Consider the following 27610-nt stretch of genomic DNA (forward strand, 5'->3'; position numbering starts at 1 on the left):
TCATCTGATTTTTTTTTTTTTATATTTTTTTTCCCCCGAACCCATAAAGTAGAACGGAGATCTGACAGGTCCGATTCTGCAGAGACGGACTTGTCATCCGCCTCCTGAGCAAGCGGATGGCTGAATACGGATCCGCACATGTGAAAGGGGCCTTAGAAATGCACTTAAAATGTCTAATGTATTTTAGTGAATGCATTTGGAAAAAAAGTTAAAAATAATAATCATGTAATAACCAGAGCTTAACAGAGAATGAGCTGACAGCTATTGTATCTCCCCACAATAGTTTTTAGAACAGAAAGTACAGCACATTTTGCTTGTTGAGCTTTTTATGGCACAGATAACTGCGGATAAAAAGAAAGTGCTTTACCACATCGGGGACTATATACACAAAGGTGAAGGATAATCGTTCAACAGCCGGCAGAAAATGCATTTTTCACATATTTACAGGGTAATGCCGTGAGTTCCAACAAAGATCAGATACTCTCAAACCTCCGCACATTGAGTTTTGTGATCTGTGTGTGCGCTCAATTAACAGCCACACGCCTCTTGCTAGTAAGTGCATCTGGAAGGCTTGTTGACTTGATGCTTCCTTCATACTCTTGTATAAAGATGGTTACCTTACTAAACAATAAGCCTAAAAAAAGGGGGCGGGGGGGTTAATGTAGTTGGATAAATGCAGTATTTTATGCTGCATTCAGCTTGTATTTAAGCTTCCGCTCATTGGAACCCTCCCCCCCCTCCGGCGCCACAATTGGCACCTTTCAGGGGGGAGGGGGGTGCAGGTACCTGTACAGTACAGGTATCTGCAACCACTTCCGGCATGGATATCTGCAGAATCTACGCCCCTTTCTGCAGAATCTACGCCCCTTTCCGCAGGTCCCCCGCTGTCTGCTGGGAAACACACGGATCCCAGAGACAGCGAGGACCATCCTTATTGTGCAGCGCGACTTGCGCATGCGCAGTAGGGAACCGGGAAATGAAGCCGCAAGGCACCACTTCGTGATTGCCATACCCAAGATGGCGGCGGCAGCACCCGAGAGACGATCGAGAGATCGGCTTCGGGTGCCGACATCGCGGGCGCGCTGGGCGGGTAAGTGTCCTTATTTTAAAAGTCAGCAGCTGCAGTATTTGTAGCTGCTGGCTTTAAAAAAATTAAATAAAATGGCGGAACTCCCGCTTTAAGATCATACTGATCAGAATGTATTCCTTCACAGATGCAGATGACCTGCAGTTGAGCTCCTTCTGAGCTGCATAAAGCTGCTTTTGCACTCCCACTACTTTTTGTATGGGTAATAAAGCAGTTCTGACACAAAAGCGCAGAGTACATAGTTCCCTAAACTTTTATATAGGAGCAACTGGGCCAGGACAAGGGGTGGGTGCAGTGAAGCAAAGGGGCAAAAATGGACACGGGGTGGTACACCCGTTCTACAGCATGTATTAATACTAAGACCCCTTTCACACCACACCGCCCTTTGCGTCGTCGGTAAAACGCCGCTATTTTTAGCTGCGTTTTACTGCCGGATTTGCGGCGCATTTCGGCCGCTAGCGGGGCACTTTTACCCCCCGCTAGCGGCCGCGAAAGGGTTAAAACTGCCGGCAATACGCCTCAATATCGGCATTTTGCCGGCGGCATTACAGCGCTGCCCCATTGATTTCAATGGGAAGCAGCGGTGGAGGAGCAAACACACCGCTCCTTCACCGCTCCAAAGAAGCTGCTGGCAGGACTTTTTTTCTGACGTCCTGCCAGCGCACCGCTGTAGTGTGAAAGCCCTCAGGGCTTACACACTACACACAATGGTGCAGCTTCTTTAGGGTGGATTGCAGGCGCTATTTCTAACGCTATAGCGCCTGCAAAACGCCCTGGTGTGAAAGGGGTGTTAGAGGGGGGGCGCAATTCTGGATCCTTGCTCTGGATGCTGAACAACCTTGTCCCGATACTGAGGAGCGCCAATCAATCCCAGTCTTATACTTAAAAGATAACTCTACTATTGTGGGGAAAAATATTGGCATATAATGGCATATACAATTGCAACACGAGGCATATTGTAATTGGATGTTATTTAAAAATTGACCTTTCCTCTTCAATCTGTAGATCTGTAATTTTCTGTAAAATGCAATATGGCAACCTGGAGGTATTCTGTACACAGATGGTGTACAGAACTCCCTGAAGATATGTAATTTCCTGCTTCTGTGATTGGCTCACTGATTTTCCCAGAAGTCTGCACTAAAATGCAAATCAGATTTTTAGCATCCTCTGCAACAAGAATGTCCTTTTTGGTGAGATACACTCAAAGGGAAATCGCAGACCCTGCAGCTTGCCTCATTAGTGCCCTGCAGGTGCAGCAGCAGATTGATAATTATAAAATCACTGCCATACAGATTCACTTTGTACATGGACCCAGACAAACCACCCGCTATCCTTTCTGAATAACAAAAGGTAGGAATCTGCAACAAAGTTTGTTAAATTCCTTGCAATGTACATAGATCACCCAGAAAGGAATGCATTTTGTTTTGTTGTTCTGAAAAAAAAGTGGAATTACTCTTTAACTGTCCCTCATCCAAAAAGCTATTTCTGCCCAAATTGTCCACTTGTCAAAAATCTTTCTTGCCAGGTCTGTGCAGTCCTATTCATTTCTATGGACTCCTGAGTACTAGTTCATACTCTGAACTCCTGGGCTATCTAGACCGTGATCTCTTGATGGATCAGGGACAAGTGATTATAAGAATGGGAAGGAGGAGGGGGGTATAAATGTAATTGCACTTTTTGAAATGCTAGGTCTTTATTTAATGCTGCACTGAAAAACTGTGCAGATGTTTTACAGTTTGTACAGAAGTGTTCCCATGAGTGTCTCTCAGGGGAGCTTGCATTTTTATGTCCATGCAATGGTCATAGGCAGACACAGATACACTCTCTAGCTAGTTTTGTCAGATGCCAATTAACCCACTGGCATTGGAACAGCCATAAATTGGGCTTCTGCCTGGGGAGGAGGTACAGTCTGCACAGAACAGTTGCAACACCTCCTCACTCCAGTTTTAACCCCATTTTTGCCAACAAATGTGATGCAATTGTGTGTGACACTTCTCTATTTACTTGACTGTGAAGCATTTGTCACGCTTGCCGTCCGGCAACACTGCACATTCAAGTAAATAGAGAAGCGCCGTCTAAATGAAGCCTTACAATAGGCCCCCTTCCATGCCCCTGAAGCCACTACCCTTTCCTGCTCCACCAATTATGACCTCATCTCATACAATGCAGGGCTGACAGTTCAGTATTGTACATAGGGACAGCAACACGTCCACATAACGGAGCATCGGAAAGCCAAGGAGAGTGCTGGTTCTCAGGGGACAGAGGGAAGTATGGTGCTTATTTCTCTTCCTACTATATTGCCCTTTACAGCAACAGTAAGCAATACTATTAAAGTTGCAGTTTAGGAATGGCCTAAAGCCCATTACAATGGGCTGCTGTGCCTCCTGAAAAGCAGGGAAAAGGTCCCGACAGCATTTTAGAAATCGCTGGAAGAACAGTGCGGTTTTAAGTGCTGGTGCAATTTTCAGTGCATTAACCCCAATGGCACCTGACCACATCCAGCATGTTTTTTCCGTGTGGGTGGTTGTGGCTGCGGGAACAGGTACAGACCCACAGCGGAAACCACCCGCATAGATATGAACCTATCCTTAAAGGAGAATGCCAGCTAAAGCCTAACTAAAGACTAAGTTCACTTTTATGAAAAATAAATTAAAATAAATCATTTTATTTATTACAGGTACTATAGTGCTGTCAATTTACACAGCACTTTACATATATATTCTACATTCACAGCATTTCCTGCCCTCAAGGAGACTTGCAATCTAAGGTCCCTAACTTACATTCATACATATACTAGGGACTATTTAGACAGGAGCAATATAACATACCAGCATGTCTTCAGAGTGTGGAAGGAAACTGGAGTTCCCGGAGGAGAGTCATGCAGGCACAGGGAGAATATGCAACTCCAGGCAGGAAGTGTCATGGTTGGGATTCGAGGAGCAAATGCTCTATATTGTCAGAATTATTGGGGAATCTACCTTTTACACACACATGAACTTTAATGGCATCCCAGTCTTAGTCTGTAGGGTTCAATATTGAGTTGGCCCACCCTTTGCAGCTATAACAGCTTCACCTCTTCTGGGAAGGCTGTCCACAAGGTTTAGGAGTGTGTCTATGGGAATGTTTGATCATTCTTCCAGAAGCGCATTTGTGAGGTCAGGCACTGATGATGTACGAGAATTCCTGGCTTGGATTCATCCCAAAGGTGTTCTATTGGGTTGAGGTCAGAACTCTGTGCAGGCCAATCAAGATCCTCCACCCCAAACTCGATCATAAATGTCTTTATGCACTGGTTCAAATCATTTGATGGAGGGGGGATTATGGTGTGAGGTTGTTCTTTAGGGGTTGAGCTTGGCCCCTTTAGTTCCAGTGAAGGGACCTCTTAAGGCGTCAACATACCCGAGACATTTTCGACAATTTCATGCTTCCAGCTTTGTGGCAGCAGTTTGGGGATGCAGTGCATAAAGCAAGGTCCATAAAGACTTAGTGAGTTTTGGGTGGAGGAACTTTACTGGCCTGCACAGAGTCCTGACCTCAACCCGATAAAACACCTTTGGGATGAATTAGAGCGGAGACTGCGAGCCAGGCCGCCTTGTCCAACATCAGTGCCTGACCTCACAAATGCGATGGGGCTAAGGGTGAGGGGGGGGGGGAGGGTCTGCTTGAACATGTTACACCCTAAACACAAGTGTAACATGGTCAGAAGGTGAACCTATCCTTTAAAAATTCTCCCTCCCCTCTAAGACCTATGCTAACCTGGGAGATCTTCTCAACCCCCCCTTAGCTGTCACAATCTGCAAAAAATGCGCTGTCCGCTATTCAGTGAATGGGAAGACTGACGGCTTGTAGTTCTCATTGAACTTCCATGGCACTGTTGAGAGCTGTGCTAGTTCATGAAGTCTTCCTGTCCTAGTGTAACTGCCTGTCTGTATCGGCGGTACAGACAATCTGCTATTTGTGGGTACGATGCTTTATAGGTCCATCACAAAAAAATAAATAAATGCATATTTTTTTTACTTGCAAAATATTTGCATTTTTTTATTTTTTATTTTTTATTTTATTTTGTAAAGGTGAACTTATCCTTTTTAAATGGAAGTATTAGTTGTTCCCTAATGAGTCTAGATAGGAAGACTGAAAGAAATTCAGATTATTCACACTTCACTTCCAATTGTGTTCATGAAAATTCATGTTGTCAATCTACTTTGCTGTGATTTATACAATATATAAAACGTGAAGTGCTTTAGGTATCCTTGGAAACAGGAATTTACAACAACTCATGTTAGTGCAAATCACAGCACATGTAACACATCTACAGATCTGTAAAATGCATTGTGAGAACACATTTTAATGTGTAGATTTAGACCTTTTACCTTTATATCACTTTCCTGGTCACCCAAACTCCACGTATTCAACAAAAACATCATAGTTTGTCCTTATTAATCCTTCTGGGTTATGGGTTGTTGTCCAGTTTTCTGCATTATGTGTTGCAAACCAAACAATTATGACTTAATTGCAGTTTATTTGGAGTTGCAGGTCTCCCAGCAACAGGACTACATGTCATGTTGTATTGCTGCTAAAATCTAGAACAGTGGTCTCCAAACTGCGGCCAGATATGGCCCTTGGGGCACTAGTTCTCCTACCATTTCCCCCACTGATGCAAGGCACTATTCCTCCCATAGACGCCGACAATGGGGCACTATTCCTCCCATAGACGCCGACAATGGGGCACTATTCCTCCCATAGACGCCGACAATGGGGCACTATTCCTCCCATAGACGCCGACAATGGGGCACTATTCCTCCCATCTACGCCAACGATGAGCATGGAAAAAAAGGTTTGACACCATCAACCGACAGGATTTGTAAACCAATCCCCCCCCCCCCCCCCATTCCTCCCATCGACACCAACGATGGGGCGATATTCCTCCCCTTAATACCAAAGATGCATTGTTTTTATTCCCACTGGTGCCAGGATAATTTCCACTCCCAATGACCACAGTCTGGCCCCCTTAAAGTTTTTTGGAGGACAGTAAACTGGCCCTTTGTTTAGAAAGTTTGGAGACCCCTGATCTAGAATGTTTTTGAGCCTAGTCTTGGTGTGATCTTTTTTCCCCTCAGTCCCAGTTGTCTGAGACTGAATACAGGCGGCTCTTTCTCCATCTCATCTCCGTGCCCGGCATTGTCTAAAGAATCGTCAGCACCATGGTCGCCACGATTCCCATGGTAAAGTGGGCATGGTGGAGAATGCGACCTTTCCAGAGGGGTTTCCTCCGACAATGGAGGCCAGACATCAAGAACGGGCACATCTACCCAACGCCATCCATGAGAGCATGCCTTCCCTGGTGGCTTCAGCGGAGGAATCTCCTCAATTGTCACTCAATTGTTCCCACCCCATGTGTCACAACCATGGACGCCAGCAATGTAGGCTGGGGCGCCCACTGCCTGTCGGAGATAGCACAGGGCAGATGGGACTTCCTGGCTCGCGGGATAGTCTTGAACATTCTGGAGCTCTGTGCAGAGTTCTAGGCATGCTGGGGTCAAACCCCAAGGTCACATCTGTTTTTCATTAGAACCATGAGATTGTTCTCCCTGCGTTCAGATCAGACTCCGATCTCCACCCACCTGACGTAGGAAACACGGGTCCCTTTCGAGAGTTCGATTTACTTATTTGTTCTCTTTCACGAGAAGAATAAGGGAATGCAGGCGTCACCTAGGTCCATTGCTGCTTGGATCGTTCAGGCCATCCAGTGGGCCTATAAAGAGAAGGGCTTGGCACTTCAGGAGGCAGTGACTGCGCACTCGACCAGAATCGTATTCATATCCTGGGCAGCCTCACGGCACGGTGCTCCCGATTTAGATCTGGAGGGCAGCTTCCTGGTCTTCTATCAATACATGGAACAAGCTGCCTTATCTTCTGTTAATTTTGGTTTAGGAATCCTGTTGGTTGATGATGCCAAACCTTTTTTTTTTTTTTTTTTTTTTCTTGCTCTTCATCTGCCCACCCGGGTGTATAAGGAAAGTTATTTCCCAAACATATGCTGCTATGGAGTCTGTCAGGAAAACGCAAACTTGTCTATGAAATACTTACCGTAATTTTCCTTTCCTGATGGACTCCATGGCAGCAGGAGTCCCCTCTCAGTGTCTGAGTAGGCTAGTTATAGAACAAAGCTGCTGACTCGGAGCAAAGATTTATGGGAGTGGGGTCCTATAGGGCAGGAGAGGAGGTGGATCAACCCAAACGTATGCTGCCATGGAGTCCATCAGGAAAGGAAAATTACGGTAAGTATTTCATAGATCATTTTCTGTTATAGAGGAGTGTACATGGTTGCCATTATTGTGTAAAAAGCAATTCATCGAAATTTCGAATTACTGATAGTTTACAGTAACCAGAAGTGACACGATTGGAGATCTCAATGAATTAGCAATTTTAGTAGAACACCTGCATGCCTGAGATAAGGGCAAGATGGATTCCAGGCATTAAATGCTACATGAATCATCTGCCCTTACTCAAGATGGCCACGGCCAAAAATGCTAGGTGGGTGTTTTTCAAAATGATATCTGAGCAAAATAAAGCATGGAGACATGGATGGATGGGTTTGCTCTGAATATTAAAAATTAATTACCCATTTGAAGATCACCCACCATACATATACTGCGGCAGGGCGGCTCTATTGTACGAAATAACGCACCTATGTAATTTCATGCAATAGATAGTGTGGTTCGCACCTGCTGCATGGAGGGGGAGCCAATCGGGGGGTATGGAGGGCCCGATGTCCGCCGGCCACACAAGAACGCTCCACAGAGGCAGAACGGGAATCTGCCTATGTAAGCAAGGCAGATCCCTGTTCTGACAGGGAAGTATACAGAGATCTTCTGTTCCTTGTAAGCAGGAACAGGGATCTTGGTTTTCTTCTTGTCAGTCCATCCCCCACACCATTATAAAATACTTGCAGTGAAGACGGTTAACCCTTTGATTGCCCCTGATGTTAACCCCCTCCCTGCCAGTGTCTATTATACAGTGTCAGTGCATTTTAATTTTTTTTGCACTGATCACTGTATTGGTGTCACTGGTCCCCAAAAAGTCACTTGGACTTAGATTTGTCTGCCGCAATGTCTCAGTCCCGCTTAGTCGCTCATCACCATTACCAGTAAAAACAATAATAAAAAAAAAAAATGCCATAACTCTACCCTCTAGTTTGTAGACGCAATAACTTTTGCACAAGCCAATCAATATATGCTTATTGTGATTATTATTGTTATTATTTATTTTTTTATCAAAACTATGTAGCAGAATACATATTGGCCTAAATTGATTAAGAAATGCATTTTTTTACTTAAAGCGGGAGTCCGCCGGGACTCCGCGTTTTTTTTTTTTTTTATTATTTTAAAGCCAGCAGCTACAAATACTGCAGCTGCTGACTTTTAAAATAGTGACACTTACCTGTCCAGCGCGCCCGCGATGTCGGCACCCGAAGCCGATCTCTAGATCGTCTCTCGGGTCCTGCCGCCGCAATCTTGGGTATGGGAATCGGGAAATGGAGCCTTTCGGCTTCATTTCCCGGTTCCCTACTGCGCATGCGCGAGTTGCGCTGCGCAATAAGGACGGTCCCCGCTGCCTTTGGGATCTGTGTGTTTCCCAGCAGGCAGCGGGGCACTTGCGGAAAGGGGCGGCCACTTGCGGAAAGGGGCGTAATCTACGCCCCTTTCCGCAGAGAGCTATCCCGGAAGTGGGTGCAGATACCTGTACTGTACAGGTATCTGCACCCCCCTCCCCCCTGAAAGGTGCCAATTGTGGCGCCGGAGGGGGGGAGGGTTCCGATGAGCGGAAGGTCCACTTTAGGGTGGACCTCCGCTTTAAAAAATAAAAAACGTTCGCAAACAAATAACAAAGAACCGCAGAGGTGATCAAATACCGTCAAAAGAAAGCTCTTTGTTGGGGAAAAAAAAGGTCATCAATTTTATTTGGGTACAGCGTCGCACAACCACGCAATTGTCCGTTAAAGTAACGCAGTGCCGTATCGCAAAAAAAGGCCATGAAGGGGTAAACCTTCCAGGGCTGAAGTGGTTAAATAGCGTTTTTTGGTTTTTGGTGCTCAGATGCAGTATCCATCCATTAAGTCTTTGATGCTGTGAGTCGTTATGAAAATTAAACAGCTAGTTTTAATGAACTCTACTTTCAAGGCTTTGATGCGAGGCTCGGCTGAATAATTAGGTTAAAAAAAAAGTTAGTCGTTTTAATGCATTCTATTTATTAGGTGACCTATAAAAACAAATTGGACTTTTTGTACACGGATGACTGTGATATTCTTCTAAAATTGTAGCATAGCTTTTTTGCTAAGTACATAAGTGCTCAAATTCTGATCCTTCCCATTTAAAACCCTCATCAGCCAGGAGAACTGGAAACTTGATTGGTAACCAGTGCAATTGGTTTTGTGATCTTGTAATTGCCAGCATATTAAATGACGGAAACTAGCTTGTTACCGTACAGCTGCTGGATTAGCTGTGCTGCTTGATGGATCACCTCCTTTCTAAATGGACAGAGATGATGAAGCTTATTAAAAAAGAATCTCGCCAATGGTTTTAGAGCTCCTCCTGTCCCCAGGCAACAAAGTGCATTTAGCACTTTGTCCGGTTTTTCTAGATGGTGTTCTTCCTGAGATAGCATGTTTGACTGTGACAATTCTTTCAGCAACGTGGCGAATATTTAAAGAGCATTGAGTGACCGCACATGTCTAAAGAACTAGGAGCTTATGCTGAGACAAGCCCAGTCACTAGGTTAGATTGTACAATGCCCGTAGGGGGCGTGATAGCGTCATGACGTAAGGGGCGTGGCCTCGGAGCTCGAGCCTCCGCGTCCCCCCCCGCTCTCCCTCGCCTTCCCTTCGCCTCCTGCCGCACTGAGCGCGGCGTACTGCTTGGACGCACGAGCCCCACGGACCGGCCAGCTGATTCGGACACCGGAGGAGGTACTTCATCGGCCGGACAGCGGACCTAGGTTCCGGGGATACTCCAGGATGAGGTGGGACACCGCTGCTTTCCGTTTGCTGCACACTCTGCACATGCTGGCTAATTGACCCACACTCCCACAGTTCGCGTGCCCCTGCTCGCATTTTCCAAACAGCGCAGTGAGTAAAGACACCAATCCCTTTAAGAGCAAAGCTGACGGCGGAACATCGGGACAGATTCCCCATGGCTGAACCAGGGAGGTGGTAAGCTTGACAGCCTGTGAGGGCTCAACGCAGCTAAATAGTACACTTGCTTGTTGTTACCTGTGAGGGGGAGTGTGGTGGCAGTGACAGAGGGAGGAAGATCTGGGACTGGAGAGTGTCGCAGGAAGTGTAAGGACTTGATAGTAACCCTCCATAGATACACCGGAAGAGGGATACCACTATCCTAGATGAAAACTATATTGAAGATCTATTTAAAATCAAGTGTCACTGTATCGCTGGAGTATCGCTGAAGTTCCTGTACTGTGGAAGTTACACCACTGCAAATGGGTTGTTGAGCCTTTTCATAGTAAACAGCAAAAAAAAAAAAAAAAGGGGGTACGGTCTTAATGACCAAGGCGAGAGAAATAAGCAAAGTTCTTATAGTGAACATCGTCTTATGTTTACACTGAGATGTAAGAACAGAATTTGAAGGAGAACAAAATTGTCTGGTATCCATGAGGGGAGTGCGGCAGCAAGGATAAAAGTAAGGATTTGACAGTGACCCCCTATAAGGCAGCCTGGAAGAGAAGTACCTGTATTTGATATAGGAATTATAAGGAAGAAATATTTCAGTGCCAAGAAGTTCCTGTATTGTAGCAGTCTCTGCATTGCGGAAGCTTTTTTTTTTTTTTTTTTATCGCATATGTCTCCTCATAGACTAAGGCGGGTGAACCAACTAAAGTACACACAGTGAACATTGTTTTATGTCTGCCCTGAGATGAAATAAAGAGGGCCAAAGGAGAATAATGGTAAATGTTTGACTCAACCTGCTCGATTGGTGGTTTAGTAACACTGGAGACTGTGTGTTAGTATGCTGAAAGTAAAAGTCTCTCTCTCGGAATAGGCGGACGGAAGAAGCCTATATACGTATCTTGTTTGGACTTATATTTGATAGTATCTTGGTTATATGGTGTCTTCCTCTTTCCCCCCCCCCCTTCTTTTTTTTTTTTTTTTCTCCTCTCCCTGTTTTGTGGGTCAATATGAAGGGGAAATCGAGTAAAACAAAAACGAGCACCCCAGTTTCAAGCCCGGTAGGGATCCAAAGATACATGGCGGCAAATTCTACTATAAGAGAAGAGGAGAGTGGAAGCCCTAGAGTGGAGAAATCTACACGGGCGGGATCCAGTAGACAGAGAGGGGGGGAAAGCAGAATAGAGAGGAATCTCCCCACAAAACTATCTGAGACCCAGAAAAACGGAAGGGCTATACAGGGGGAGGTGGGAAGACAGGGGGAGGTGCAGGAGGAGGAGAGGCAAGGTGCGGAGGAAGGAGGGACACCCCCGGGAGATTATGGACGGTCGCCATCTTCAGTACAAACTTCACATTTAAAAGAGATGCTTGGGGAGATGTTTGCAAAAATGGAAACCTCCCTTAAGACAGAAATTGCCACAATAAGGGTAGATATCGGGCAGGTATTGGGGAGAGTAGAGGAAATAGAAAATAGAAGAAATACGAGAGCAGGTCACAGCACTACGGAAGGGAAATAGGGTATTAATGCATAAATTAGAAGATCAGGAAAACCGCAGCAGGAAAAGGAATTTACGGATAAAAGGTCTCCCTGAGTCCCATAACAGTTCAACGCTTAAAGAAGTAGCCCAACAAATTTTCAACCCACTTCTAGATAGAGAAATCTCAGAACCTTTGAGAATAGATAGAATACACAGGATAACACGATCGTCAGGAATGAGGTCAGAATATCCGCGAGATGTAATAGTGAGGTTTCACTACGTGGAAGAAAAGATTCAGGTGATGGGAAAAATTAGAACTAACCCAGGATTGTCATATGGGGGTGTAGAACTGCAGATTTATTCGGATTTGGCAGCAGAGACCCTAAGAAGAAGGAGGCGACTTAAACCGCTCACAGAAATGATGGTGGCAGCAAATATCCCTTATCAATGGGGATTTCCATCATGCCTAATTGGGAAGAAAGAGGGACGGTCTGCGGTGCTCCGTTTTCCGGAGGACTTACAGGATTTCTGCGAGCGATTAGGTTTAAATCCTCCTCCGCAGTTAGAATGGGAAAAGGATGAGGAGGTAGGGTTGATAGGGAAAACCATTAAAAATGGGAGGACCCAGGAGCTCTGGACCAGGCAGAGAGGAAGAGGGTCAACTGGTGGTGAGGGGGTTTTGCGGGGGATGGGGAGGGTGGGGGGGGTCTCCTATGGTCGTGGGCTTGAATGAACCCTAGGGAAACTATGGAGGTGGGCCGACCAGGTGGGGAGGCCGTCCAGAACCATAGTAATAACGGGAAAAGGGCTGTCTTACCCAATCCCTGGAGATGTTCCGTTATAAGACAGGGGGGGGGGGGTGGGGGGAGGGAGTGGATGTGGGGGGGTGGGAATGGTTTTGTTGGGGACTCTCACTCGATCCTTCCTTAGACTCAGTAGGAGTAGAGGTATCTGGGACCACTGGACGCGTCAGAAAGAGAGGAAATTAACCTTTTTCAATTTGCAACCAAATTATGGAAGTACTGAATGTGGTTACTTATAATGTAAGGGGTTTAAACACAAAAAGGAAAAGATTTCGGATTAACGATGAACTAAGGCATATGGGAGCAAGTGTGGTGTGTCTCCAGGAGACACACATAACACACACTTCAGGCATAAAGATTAACACAGTGGACTTCCCGGTGTGGATATTTGGGGACTCTCCCTCCGCTTACTCTAGAGGAGTGGCGATTGGTTTTGGTAAAGCAACAAGATTTGAGCTAGAAAAGCGTCTAGTGGACCCAGAGGGGAGATATTTGTGTGTAAAAGGGATGCTATCAAATATGAAATGTACAATTGTCAATGTCTATGCTCCGAATAAGAATGCTGATAAATTTTTAAGCAAACTGTTAAAAAAGATAGAAGATTTTAAGGAAGGGAACCTGATCTTAGCAGGCGACCTTAATTGGAACATGGACGCGAAGGAGGAGGACGTTAGGGAGACAGGAAATGGGCCACCTAGGGTCAAACAGAGGAAGTTGATAAAAGCTTTAGCAGATTCTCAACTGCAGGATGCTTGGAGGGCATTACACCCAAGGGACAAGGACTATACCTGCTTCTCCCAGGTACACGGCTCTTTCTCTAGAATTGATTACATTTTCTTAGAGTACCATCTCCTATCAGCTCTGAGGAAGGCTGAAATAAAATCAATAACGGTTTCTGATCATGCGCCAGTGGTGATCCAGTTGGAGATGGGGGGAGTGCGTGAGCCGGGGACAAGCTGGAGGCTCAATGAATTAGTGTTACAAGATAAGGAATCAATAAATAAGATTGAACAGGAAATGGAACAATTCTTTAGGTTAAATAATACCCCGGAAGTCTCTATCTCAATACTGTGGGAGTCACATAAAGTCGTAATGAGAGGCATACTAATTGGGATTGGGGCGGGAAAGAAAAAAGAGAGGGAGAGAAGGAAGCGACTATTGTATGAGGAAATACAGAGAGAGGAACAGAGCAGAAGGTTGGAGGGGAACCCGGAGAGTCAGGAGTTGAAAAAAATGAAGAGTGAGTTAGAAGAATGTTTGGAGCAAGAGAGGAAGGCTGCTTATCACATGCTAGAAAAGGAGAGATATCTCTGGGGGAATAAATCAGGAAAATGGTTGGCCAGGAAGGTAAAGGAAAAAAAAAATAGAACTTTTATTCCAAAGGTAAGAGATAAGAAGGGAGAAGTGCAAACTATCCCGGAAAAGATAATGGACACCTTCCATGTGTACTTTAGTGCTCTCTATAATATTGAACATGGGGGGGGCGACCCGAGAGGAAATAGGCGATTACCTGAGGGGGCTAGATCTACACAAATTAACGCAAGAGGAAATGGCCCCGTTAGAAGCCCCAATTGCGATTGAGGAAGTGGAAAGAGCAATTAAAAGTACAACAGTGGGAGGATGTCCGGGTCCGGACGGGTTCCCGATCTCATATTATAAGAAATTCCAAAAACAACTCGCGCCAAAATTATGTGAGTACTTCAATGCGGTGGGAGAGGGGGGGGGGGGAGTTTAGAGATGAAACAATGCTGGCACATATAGCATTAATTCTGAAGGAGACAAAAGACCCCATGGCAGTAGAGAGCTATAGACCAATATCCCTCTTGAACTCGGACATAAAGCTGTTTGCAAAAATTATTGCGGAACGATTGAGGCCCTATGTACTGGATTGGATCCAGAAAGATCAGGTGGGTTTTGTTCAGGGGAGAGAGGGGAGAGATAACGTCCTGAAAACTATTGTGTTGATGCAGGAGGCAATCAGACAGGGAGCCCCTACTGTACTTGTGTCGATTGATGCTGAAAAAGCATTTGATAGGGTCGGATGGGGCTTCCTGTTTGAGGTATTAAGATACTTTGGAATAGGTGATAGGATGAGAAGATGGATAGAAGCTCTGTATGACCATCCCAAAGCCAGGATAAGAATCAATGGATCCCTGTCCCGCCCCCTTGAGCTATTTAATGGGACGCGTCAGGGTTGCCCCCTTTCACCGCTTCTTTTTATAATGGTGTTAGAACCACTTCTGGCAGCCATTAGGAAAAACCAAGATATCCAAGGAATAAAAGTAATGGGTAAGGAGTATAAGATAGCATGTTTCGCCGATGACCTCTTACTTTACATGGCTAACCCAAGGATCTCCATCCCGGTAGTCATGAAAGAACTTTTGGAATTTGGGAAGGTCTCAAATTTCAAAGTGAATATGTCGAAGTCTGAGATGCTAAACTTAAACTTACAGAAAGTTGAACAGCAGGCGTTGCAGGGGAAGTTACCGTTTAGATGGTGCTTGAAAGAACTAGGGTATCTTGGAATTAATTTGACGGTAAAAATGGGAGGTCTGTTCGAGGCTAATTATATCCCTCTTCTTAATAAAATTAAGCAGCAACTGGGTAAGATTCAATATAGAGCTCTTTCGTGGACGGGAAGAATAAATGTTATAAAGATGTTCATCTTACCGATATTCACTTACACCTGCCAAATGATTCCTATTTTGTTATCCCCAGCGTATCTAAATAAACTTAAAACTATGATTGGAAGATTTATATGGAGGGGGAAGGCAGCGAGGGTAGCATTGCATATCCTATCTAGACGTAAAGAGAGAGGGGGGTTGGCCCTACCCGATTTTAAAAAGTACTATGAGGCTATTATGTTATCCCGCATCACGGATTGGATATATAATAAGGAAGGCAAGGACTGGGCAGAATTAGAAATTAATTTAAGCACAAAGAATATAGGAGAATTAATATGGATACCAGCAAAAACTAGAGAGTTGGCGGCAAACACAAGTACACTGACGAAAAACGCACTGTGGGTGTGGGACACAATAAATAAGAGATATGGTTGGACACATAATTCTCCACTAATTCCATTGCTGGGTAACCTTTTTTTAGACCAGGACAGGAAGAGTACATATATTTCAGTAGGTGGGCTGGGAAAGATAGTATTAGATTACACGAGGTTATGGTAGGTGATAGATTATGCACATATGAAGAAATTATTGGGAAATGGGGACATAAGCCTTTAGATAAATGGAGACACTCACAGTTATTTTATTTTGCCCAGGCCTTGCCGCATCCATTAAGGGGAAAGGAGAAGTTGAGACCTTTAGAAAAATTACTAGGGAACCGGCATAGCTTGGAAAAAAGGATAGCAAAAATATACAAAATCCTGAGAGAGGAAACAGAAAATAAATATCCTGAGTATCTGGGGAAATGGGAAAGGGAAATAGGCTCTTTAAGCAACGATGAACAAAGAAACAAAATACTGAGACGTACGTATACGGTAGCGACAGACTCACAAACAAGGGAAATGTCCTATAAACTCCTGACTAGGTGGTATATAACCCCACAGCAAGGAAATAAGATTAGTAAGGAAAACCCCATTGGGTGTTGGAGAGGATGCTCAGTGGTAGGGTCTTTTGCTCACTTATGGTGGGAGTGCCCTAAAATACAAGTATACTGGGGGAAAATAATAGAAGCAAGATTAAATGTAACAGGTGAAAGGATCAGGAGTGATCCATGGGTGTGCTTATTCCATAGCACAGAAGATAGAGAGGAAGCGTATGGTCGGTCCTTGATCCCTTGTCTGTTGAACGCTGCTAAAGCTTTGATTCCACGGAAATGGAAAAGTCAAGACCCCCCCACAATGAAGGAATGGGTAGAGAGACTGGAAAAGATAAGAAATATTGAAGCCATGATCTCTGAGTCAGAAAGTACAGAGGAGAGGTATCTGAATAAGTGGAGGCATTGGTTACAATTCAAAAAAACTGATAATTATTGGAAGCTACTCGAATGTTAAGGGACTGTGACAAGGGAAGGATCGAGTGAGAGGGGGAGGGGGGGGAGGGGGGGAATAAAAGGGATTTTTATCGGCGATAATGTAAAAAGGATGGAATTTTGTAAGAAATGTGATTGTTTGATAAAATCGATAAATAAAGAATTATAAAAAAAAAAAGATTGCACAATGCCCCTGGTTGCTAGGGTGCAGACGGACTGGCTGCCTGTGTCTTAGCAACCAAAGACCCCATTTGGCCCAGTGCTACATAACATATGGCCGATTACAGAAGACAACCTACATCCTAGCAATCGGTGATGCTGTGTGACCCTCCCTGTATGTGGCAATATGTTATTTATCCTTGAAAATATACATGTTTTGGCTGTACACTTACACCGGCCATACACTACATTTTGTCAGATTCCTGAGGAACCAGCCAAAAATTGCTCAATGGGTGGCCCTGCCAGCCCCGCTTCATTTGTCAAAAGTCAATCATTCAATTTGTCAAAGGACCCTACTGGGAAATTTTCAGCTGAACAGCGGGATTGGTTGTCCAAAATACAATAGCCAAAGCGAGAGATTTGTCCATCCGCAATTTATAGTATGAATTAAAGTGGTATTACAAAGGGAGGGAGACAGCTTTGACCACTCTGGTGTAGTGAGTTCCAACAAGGTTTAAGTTCAAAGAAAAGTTAAAAATGAATACTCACAAAAGTAGAAAAACCACACCTATATATGTGGGAGTCCACGGGAGAGGGTGAGCCTGTGGTGGAGGTACAGTTGTCAAAGGGTGTTGATGGATGATGAGCTGCTGCAGGCACAAAGTCCGGATCTCTGCACCACTGACTGTTTACAGATAGAGTCCCACCTGTGTTTTGACAGCTGTACCCCTAGGTAAGGATGAGCTCCGGCGTGTTCGCATACTCCACGTGCAGAACCCACCTGGAAGTCGGCGCGGCGCTTGAGCTAATCATAGGCAGTGAGACATTGCCCTGATGTGCGGCTGCACAGATCGGGGAATATCTCGCTGCCTGTGATTAGCGTTGAGCCAACTTCCTAGCGCCCTCTGCACTGGAGTGTGCGAACATGCCGGAGCTAATCCCTTACCCCTAAATAGTCAGGTCATTTTGTCTGCTCATAAAGCCTAGCATAATTCCTGGCGTTGGGGGAAAAAATAAAAAATTTTTAGGCTGATTAAAGTGGTAGTAAACCCTGTTTTGTCATTTTTACAAAATGATATATAATATAAGCTTACCTGTAGGTAAAATAAATATCTCCTAAACCAGTGAGCAGCAGCCAGTGACGTCACCAGTGCATGCGCTCTGAAAGAACGGCATACCCGTGCTTTTTTCAAAGCTCTGTGCCGTGTCTGGGACATATGCATGGGAGTTATGTCATCGCAGCTCGGCCAATCAGATGGCCAGAGCCTGCAAACTCAGAAGACGACCCTGTGAGCGGTGAGGGATCCATTCTAAAGGTAAGTCTGACCCATTGTGTTAGTACAGTGCCTTGAAAAAGTATTCATACCCCTTGAAATTTTCCACATATCCATTTATAACGCAGTATTCTCATCTCATCGCTGTTCATTTACTTCTGGTGCACACACTTATTCTTAGGGTTTTCTTCTAAGATTGCCCTGTATTTGGCTTTATCCATCTTCCCATCAACTCTGACCAGCTTCCCTGTCCCTGCTGAAGAAAAGAATCCCCACACAATGCTGCCACCACCATGTTTCACAGTGGGGATGGTGTGTTCAGAGTGATGTGCAGTGTTAGTTTTTTGCCACACATAGAGTTTTGCTTTTAGGCCAAAATGTTCAATTTTAGTCACATCTGACCAGAGCACCTTCTTCCACATGTTTGCTGTGTCCCCCACATGGCTTCTCGCAAATGGCCAACAGGACTTCTTAAGGCTTTTTTTTTCAACAATGGCTTTCTTCTTGCCACTCTTCTATAAAGGCCATATTTGTGCACGACTAATAGTTGTCCTGTGGACAGATTCTACCACCTGAGCTGTGGATTCCTGCAGCTCCTCCAGAGTTATCATGGGCCTCTTGGCTGCTTTCCTTAGTAATGCTCTACTTGCCCGGCCTGTCAGTTTAGGTGGATGGCCAAGTTTGGTAGGTTTGCAGTTGTGCCATACTCTTTCCATTTTCAGATGATGTATTGAACAGTTCTCCGTTCAAAGCTTGGAATATTTTTTTATAACCTAACCCTGCTTTAACCACTTGGGTACCGCGCTATTGCAAAATGACGGCAACAGCGCGGACCCACATTTCCGGGACTACGTCTATTGACGTCGTCCCGGATACGAGCGGCCTGTGCGCCCCCTGAGGGGCGCGCGCGGCGCGCTCTGTGATCGGCGAGTCCGTGAGACTCGCCTGATCACCGATCCGTGTAAGGGGTCGATCCCGACCCCTTATCACGTGATCAGCTGTCAGCCAATGACAGCTGATCATGTGATAAAACGGAGCCGGTAATCGGCTAGTATTCCTCCTCGCGCTGACAGCGCGAGGAGAAAAAAAAAAAAGCCGATCGCCGGCGGCCGTGTTCGGGACATCAGTCCCGATCACGGCCAGCAATTTAAGAGGACACCTGCCCCCTGCCAGTGCCCACCTGCCACCCGCAGTGCCATCCTGAAATAAAGTAAGTGCCCCCCTGTCAGTGCCACCCAGCAGTGCCCATAGTGCCCACAGTGCCACCCAGCAGTGCCCACAGTGCCACCCAGCAGTGCCCACAGTGCCACCCACAGTGCCACCCAGCAGTGCCACCCACAGTGCCACCCAAAATCTGCCTCAAAGGTGCTGCACCCCAGTGCCGCCCATCAGTGCCCAGCAGTGCCGCCCATCAGTGCCCAGCAGTGCCGCCCATCAGTGCCCAGCAGTGCCACCTATCAGAGCCACCTATCAGTGCCACCTATCAGTGCCCATCAGTCCCATCTATCTGTGGTACCTATCAGTGCCCATCCGTGCCACCCATCCCTGCCACTTATCCGTGCCACCCATCCGTGCCATCTTATCTGTGCCCATCTTTGCCCATCAGTGCCGCCTTATCTGTGCCCATCGGTGCCGCCTTATCTGTGCCTATTAGTGCCGCCTTAACTATGCCTATCAGTGCCCACCAGTGCAGCCTATCAGTGCCCACCAATGCAGCCCATCAGTGCCCACCAATGCAGCCCATCAGTGCCCACGAATGCAGCCTATCAGTGCCGCCTAATCAGCGCACTTCAATGAAGGAGAAAAATGACCCGTTTGCAAAATTTTATAACAAACTATTAAAACATGATTTTTTTTTTTTTGCATCTTTTTTTGTTTGTTTAGCAAAAAATAAAACTCCGAGCTGTAACTAAATACCACCAAAAGAAAGCTCTATTTGTGGGAAAAAAATGATAAAAATTTCATTTGGGTACAGTGTTGTATGACCGCGCAATTGTCATTCAAAGTGCATCAGCGCTGAAAGCTGAAAATTGGTCTGGGACTGAGGGGGGTTTAAGTGCCCAGTAAGCAAGTGGTTAAACTTCTCCACAACTTTATCCCTGAATTGTCTGGTTCCTTGGCCTTCATGATGCTGTTTGTTCACTAAGGTTCGATAACAATCCTCTGAGGGCTTCACGGAACAGCTGCATTTATACTGAGATTAAATTACACACAGGTGGACTCTTTTTACTAATTATGTGTCTTTTGGAGGCCATTGGTTCCACTAGATTTTAGTTGGGGGCATCAGAGTAAAAGGGGGCTGAATACAAATGCACTTTTCAGATATTTATTTAAATAAAAAAAAAAATTGAAAACCATTTATTATTTTCCTATCACTTCACAATTATGTGCCACTTTGTGTTGGTCTATCACATAAAATCCCAATAAAATCCATTTTGGTTTTTGGTTGTAACATGACAAAATGTGGACATTTTTTGAGGGGGTAGAAAAGCTTTTTCAAGGCACTGTATGTGTTGCATTCTAGCACATTATGGCTTAAACCTGCAGGGGGGGGGGGGGGGCATAAAATATATATATATATATATAATATATATATAATTTTTTTTTTTCAGCCTTTAGTGATTGGCTAGCTTTATTTATCTATTACTGTACAATTATTCCTCTTATGTTTGTTTGAGTTGTCACTGCCTCAAAAGACAGAGTAAGTGGAACTGGGGAACTTTGTGACAATCCTCTAGCTGATAAGCCTTCTCTAAGGCATATGCACATAACGGAGAGTGGGGGCAACCAAGCCCTGCCTGAGTTCAACAACTGTAATGCCCACAAATTGGGCTTCTATTGGGGAAGTAGCAGAGAAGCTGAAAAGCAAGGAGCACAGAAGGGATTTTCTTCACATTTCAATAGAGAGTCTAATACAGATATTTAGACATGAATGGACTTGTGTTTAATTTTTTAATGCTTGTGAGAGTTTAAAATCTGACTAAAGGCAAAACTTTTTTTTTAAATTTTGGATAGAATGCAGAGGGATTAGAATGCTTGTCAGATTTTGCACCAAGATTCATCCTCTCCATTTGTCATGTTTACCGTTATCATTGAAAGTAAAAGAAAATTCCAAATTGTGTTGTCCCCAGAAAATGAATAGAGGGGAAATCTTCCAATGGGGACACTAGTTCTGGTGAACTGGGGGGCCCAAGCAAGTTCCCTTTTATTTGCAGGGATTTCCTCTCACTTCCTGTTTTTTGATATAGGACGGGAAGTGAAGGGAAATCTCCACAATGGGACATAGATGGCTACAAAAAAAACTTGCATGAGGTTATAACCCTCCCTTGTTCTATCCAAAATGGGGAAAAACAAAGTTTTGCCTATAGTTCTACTTTAATCATCCAGTGACCAGACTGGAGGCTGAGGGGTGGCAAAAGAAGCTGCATAGTTGAATTGGGAAACAAGGGTATTGCATCATTTGCTTGCTTAACGGTTTACTTTATTTAAAAACTAATACATTTTAGTAATTTTTTTTTGTGTACATTTTAAGTATACAAGTACATATTGATTTTTGGTACAATGTTTGCAGAGCATTTCTCTGAATGTACTGACTACCGTTTCAGTATCAATCTTTAAATGGGTACATCTTTGTAGGCAGAGGTGGGGGTGGGTGTTGACAGTAAACTGGAGTTCTGCTTTAACTTTCTTAGAGCCCAAGTAGCAGCCTCACACAAAAACACTGTATATTCTCTATGTAAATCCTAGTGTATGCACAGATCGTTTCCACTTCCTTGATTTATACTCGTCTATTGTCAAGCTTTCATATTCCAACAAGTAATGTGCTACAAACAAGACCCAGGTTTCCTAGAATTTATTAGCGGCTTTCAAAAATGACCAGATGCACAGTGTGTATTCCTAATGGGGTTGTGGCCCCTATAATATAAATTTAAAGCTGGACCCCAGGCACACAATGTATTTTAATATTTTCTTTTAAAAGCCATAAAGGATATAAATCCACTTTTTGTGCTTAAATGCCATTGCAAACAGGAATATTACCTTGTAAATGTATTGGTGACATTAGCCTGTGCAGAGTTGTGGGAGGGGCCCAACAACTTCATGCTACAAGCTTCCTGCAGAAAATTACAGGAGGGGGCGGATACAAGACCAGTCTCCATGTATAAGTAGAGAGAGCAGCAGTGACTGGTCTTTATTACAGGTAACTCATAAAGGAATAGTATAGGAGCTATTTAATGCTGGTTTATTGCACAGGTCTGGAAGAAATTCAAAAAGAATACACAGGACTCTTGTATTTAGGCAACTTTTGGTTTGCTCTAATTTCAGCTTCAAAATTGCTGTTTTCTTAACAAGTTTTCTGTTTCTTCCATAACAGTCATATCATCCTTATGCTTGCTGACGACATGGCTTGTAACCCGAGGAACCCCAAACCAGCCACTGTGTTTAGCCACAAAAATATGGAGCTTAATGTTTATGGCGATAATGTGGAAGTTGACTACAGAGGGTATGAGGTATGGAGGAATTGGATATTGGGTCACTTCACTAATGAATATTTTCTTGTCGTTAAAAAGTGCAGTTATAAAGTCTACATTGATAATGTGTGCCTCCTCATTGCTTGCCTGTTACCGAGGAGTAGGCTATCAAACAATGATTTGTAACATGTTCAATTTGGCCATTCATTATCTTACAAAAGGGCAGTACTGTGGCTTGGTGGTTAGTAAGGATGAGCTCAGGCGTGTTTGCAAACAGCACGTGCTGAACCCGCAAGGAAGGCAGCACTGCGGAGCGCTAATCACAAGCGGTGAGATATTGTCCTGATCTCTGCAGCCACACATCGGGACAATGTCTCACTGCTTGTGATTAGTGCTTCGCAATGCCGACTTCCTGGCGGGCTCTGCACGTGCTGTTTGCGGACATACCTGAGCTCATCCTTAGTGGTGAGCAATTATGGCCTTGCAGCAATGGGGTCCTTGGTTCAAACCCCTTCTAGTACACTATTTGCAGAGAGTTTGTTCCCTATGTGTTCATGTTTTCTTCCAGTCCAATGACATGTTGGTCAGTTAGAGTGTCCCAGACTATAAAAAAAACTTTACATGCTATGTAATAGAGTGTGCTTACTCACAAAATCACTATTTTGTGTAGAGTGAAATATACCTGTTTGGTCCTGCCTTCAGCTACACCTCCCATATTCTCTGTGCCCCTTCTGCAGGTTGATTGTGTAGACCAGCTGGTGTCCTCGACGGAGCATGCTCAATTTCATTTCCCAGCTCTTAATTTCTTCCTTTTTTTTCCTTATCTGTGCAGCCCACATGACTATAGTCATGTGTGTGGGTGTATACACGGTGGTAAATGACCTCCCTCTGCTTTGCAGAGACACAGGATCCATGCCTTCGCTTCTGTCAGAATGGTGTTCTGCCTTGTTTACATAGGCAGACCACCGTTCTGCTGGATGATCGGGTGCCAGTGAACATCAAGTCTGCGGTACCCACAGATCAGCTCCGACTGTGGATTATCACTGCGGGAGCGGGCTGCCAGCTTCGTGCATGCACGCCTCCTACCAGAAAGTGTCGGATCACCTACTAGGTACATGATCCGGCGCAGCAGTGCCACCTTGCCACCGTATATGTAAGTTATACAGCTGGCAAATGGTTCATCTTTCAGTATAAATATGGGATACGATCTGAATAAGCAGCACCGTAGAATGCCTATTTGTATCTGTGTTATAAACCTGCTAGACCTGGCACAATTGCCCATACAATTACAGACTTGCTTATAGTTGGTGTTCACAAAGAAAAGGTCTCATAAAACAGTTGTAATGGTCGCCACCTGCCTGTAAAATCATTTTTTTATTTTTGCACGGCTGGTCTTTGCTTCCAATAATATTTTTTTGATAGATATTTTACTTTGAAAAGTACAAGCCCTTTATTATTCCTTCATGTGGACTCTGCTCCCCCTCCTGCCTCAGTGCCCGAATCATGATACTGTTAGACCTTTTGGTCTATGCAGAAATGTAAAACTATACTTTAATTCTGTACTTTTAAAATGGTACCGGCTGCAGTATCCAACACACGGGTTCCTGCCTTCTGCTGCCTTTCATCAAAAGTGGAGTCACACTTGACATTATCACATAGACCAACGTTTTGATGGCTTCAACGTTTAGGACCTGTGGCGGGAGAAGGAGTAAAATTGGAGGTTCATCAGGTTAAAACATTCAAACACGTTTAAAAAAAAATCATTTATATATTACAAATGATTATATATTTTCTGAAAGCAGACACCCTAGAGCAGTGGTTATCAACCCTGTCCTCAGGGCCCACTAACAGGCCAGGTTTTATGTATTATGTTGGGGAGATGCAGACTAGAATACGGCAATCACTGAGCAGCAAATTATATCACTTGTGACGTATTTCAGTTATCTTGCAAACCTGTCCTGTTAGTGGGCCTTGAGGACAGGGTTGAGGACTATTGCCCTAGAGAATAAAATTTATGTCACACAATATTAAATTTGTGTTCGCCCATTAAATGGCAACAGACTTCAGTACCCTATATTTTCTAATGGCAACCAGGAGGTCTGATGCTAGAATATTTGCTATTATTCTGGTGTGAGTGACAATGGGTAACATGTAGTGCAATCAACATTTTAATGCGTAGGCGCCCCCGTCACATGTGTTTATGTTCATAAGTGTGGAGGTGGAGCCTCCACATTTTTTTGGGGGGGGGGGTGGTTTATGTGCTTGAGTGTAGCTTTTTTGCAAAAAAATAAAAAATTTAGATTCCCCCCTCCATTACATAGGGAACAACTGTCCCCTATGTGATTTATTTTTAGGTGACAGGTTCTCTTTAATGAGACATGCAGGGCCTAAAAGACCTTGCATGTCTCCTCTGGGCTCCACTGAAAGTTTTGCATTGCAAGACATTGCTTTCCAGCTATGCTAGCTGGGAACACGGAAAGACTGACCCGGAAGTGATGTCATAGATGTTGTTTTCTGGATCATGGCATGGTTCCTCCCGCCGGCACCCGCCCAGGTGGGCCCACAGATAGGCAAACGGAGCCTGGAAAACTTGGTGGGGCACAGCCTATTGGGCGGGTGTATGACCAATCAGGTGGCAGCACAGCCGCCAAAAATGCATTCACCTGATAGGTAGGAGTCTGCCTGTCAGTTTTATTCAAAATCCCGGGGGCTGCTGCCCCCAGATTGTGTGAACTCCCCCCCCCAACTTTCATGCCCATACAAAGTGAGGACCTGGCAGCGAAAGGGTTATATATCATAACGGTAAAATAGATGTTGGCCTGAACTGAATGACAGGCCGTCTCTAGCAGTGACGCTATACTAATCATCTATTAAAAAAACAATCCAGATTGTAGCCCTTTAAGGTCAAATAAACATATCAGTCAGTCCCAGGGGAACTATGAAAGCCTGCTAATGGAGTATATTGGTCAATGAGCTCTTAAGGTGTTCTCAATAGCAAGTATAGAAAGCTGGAGAAAACATATGCAGGAAGCAAATGAACAGAGTCTGCGGGGTATAAAGAGGAGCACTCGGCAGAGATTAGTTATGCAAATCCATGCAGGAGGCAAGCTTTGTAAAGGTTCTTGAAGCCGGAGGCCACGAAGAAATAAAGACTGCGGTGTCGGAAGTGAAGTGCGGAGCACCTTCTTGTTGTGGCTTGGTAGAGCTGTGTATGTGACTTTTGACCGTCTTCAGTCGGACTCCACTGTCATTTCTGCATAACACTTCACTTACACTGACCGATGCACTATATTTCTCAAAGTATTGGGACGCCTTGCCTTTACAAACAAAGATTTGGGGGGCACACCCTAAAAAAATGCATAAAAGAAGGTGCAGCCATAAGACCATACAGACAGAAAAAAGATTACAGCGCAACACATACACAAATGACATTTATCCTGCAAGGCTAGTTAAAAACACCTGAACATATTCATAGTGGCCTTGCATTTACACACATGTGAACTTCAATGACATCTCAGTCTTAGTCCGTAGGGTTCAATATTGAGTTGGCCCACCCTTTGCAGCTATAACAGCTTCAACTCTTCTGGGAAGGCTGTACATAAGGTTTAGTAGTGTGTCTATGGGAATGTTTGACCATTCTTCCAGAAGTGCATTTGTATGGTGAGGCAGGGATGTTGGATGAGAAGGCCTGGCTCGCAGTCTCCGCTCTAATTCATCCCAAAGGTGTTCTATCTGGTTGAGGTCAGAATTCTGTGCAGGCCAGTCAAGTTCCTCCACCCCAAACTCGCTCATCCATGTCTTTATGGACCTTGCTTTGTGCACTGGTGGAGAGGGAATTATGGTGGGGGGTTCTTTTTCAGGGGTTGGGTTTGGCCCTCTTAGTTCCAGTGAAGGGAACTTTTAAGACGTCAGCATACCAAGACATTTTGGACAATTTCATGCTCCCAACTTTGTGGGATCAGTTTGGGGATGGCCCCTTCCTGTTCCAACATGACTGCGCACCAGTGCACAAAGCAAGGTCCATAAAGACATGGAAGAGCGAGTTTGGGGTGGAGGAACTTGACTGGCCAGCACAGAGTACTGACCTCAACCCGATGGAACACCTCTGGGATGAATTCAAGTGGAGACTGCGAGCCAGGCCTTCTCATTCCACATCAGTGCCTGACCTCACAAATGCTCTTCTGGAAGAATGGTCAAACATTCCCATAGACACACTCCTAAACCTTGTGGACGGCCTTCCCAGAAGAGTTGATGCTGTTATAGCTGCAAAGGGGGGGGCCAACTCAATAATGAACCCTATGGACTAAGGCTGGGATGGTGTGTGTGTGTGTGTGTGTATATATATATATATATATATATATATATATATATATATATATATATATATATATATATATATATATATATATATATATATATATATATATATATATATATATATATATATATATATATATATATAGAGAGAGAGAGAGAGAGAGAGAGAGATATATATATATATATATATAGAGAGAGAGATATATATATAGAGAGATAGAGATATATATATATATAGAGAGATAGAGATATATATATATATAGAGAGATAGAGATATATATATATATAGAGAGAGAGAGAGAGATCTAGAGAGAGAGAGAGAGAGATCTAGAGAGAGAGAGAGATCTATAGAGAGAGAGAGAGATCTAGAGAGAGAGAGAGAGATCTAGAGAGAGAGAGATCTAGAGAGAGAGAGATCTATAGAGAGAGAGAGATCTATAGAGAGAGAGAGATCTAGAGAGAGAGAGATCTAGAGAGAGAGATATATATATATATGAGAGAGAGAGAGATCTAGAGAGAGAGATATATATATATATATGAGAGAGAGAGAGATCTAGAGAGAGAGATCTAGAGAGAGAGATCTAGAGAGAGAGATCTAGAGAGAGAGATCTAGAGAGAGAGATCTAGAGAGAGAGATCTAGAGAGAGAGATCTAGAGAGAGATATAGAGATATATATATATATATATATAGAGAGAGAGAGATATATATATAGAGAGAGAGAGATCTAGAGAGAGAGAGATATAGAGAGAGAGAGATATAGAGATTATATATATCTCTCTCTCTCTATATATATATATATATATATATCTCTATATCTCTCTCTCTCTCTCTCTAGATCTCTCTCTCTAGATCT

The 27610-nt window shown here is 44.3% G+C and overlaps 1 protein-coding gene across 2 annotated transcripts in view; it reads left to right on the top strand.

Moving 5' to 3' along the window:
• Positions 1-27610, top strand: part of PIGK (phosphatidylinositol glycan anchor biosynthesis class K) — a 223210-nt gene that overhangs the window by 13101 nt on the left and 182499 nt on the right. For both annotated transcript variants that reach the window (XM_077450425.1, XM_077450426.1), the window contains exon 4: positions 22342-22477. In XM_077450425.1, coding sequence (XP_077306551.1) covers positions 22342-22477 — 136 coding nt within the window. The remainder of the gene's footprint in view (positions 1-22341; positions 22478-27610) is intronic.

Source organism: Lithobates pipiens, unplaced genomic scaffold (genome assembly GCF_037356315.1).
Source record: "Lithobates pipiens isolate NorthernLeopardFrog02 unplaced genomic scaffold, aLitPip1_a1.2 Scaffold_23, whole genome shotgun sequence".
In the NCBI taxonomy this organism is placed as follows: domain Eukaryota; kingdom Metazoa; phylum Chordata; class Amphibia; order Anura; family Ranidae; genus Lithobates; species Lithobates pipiens.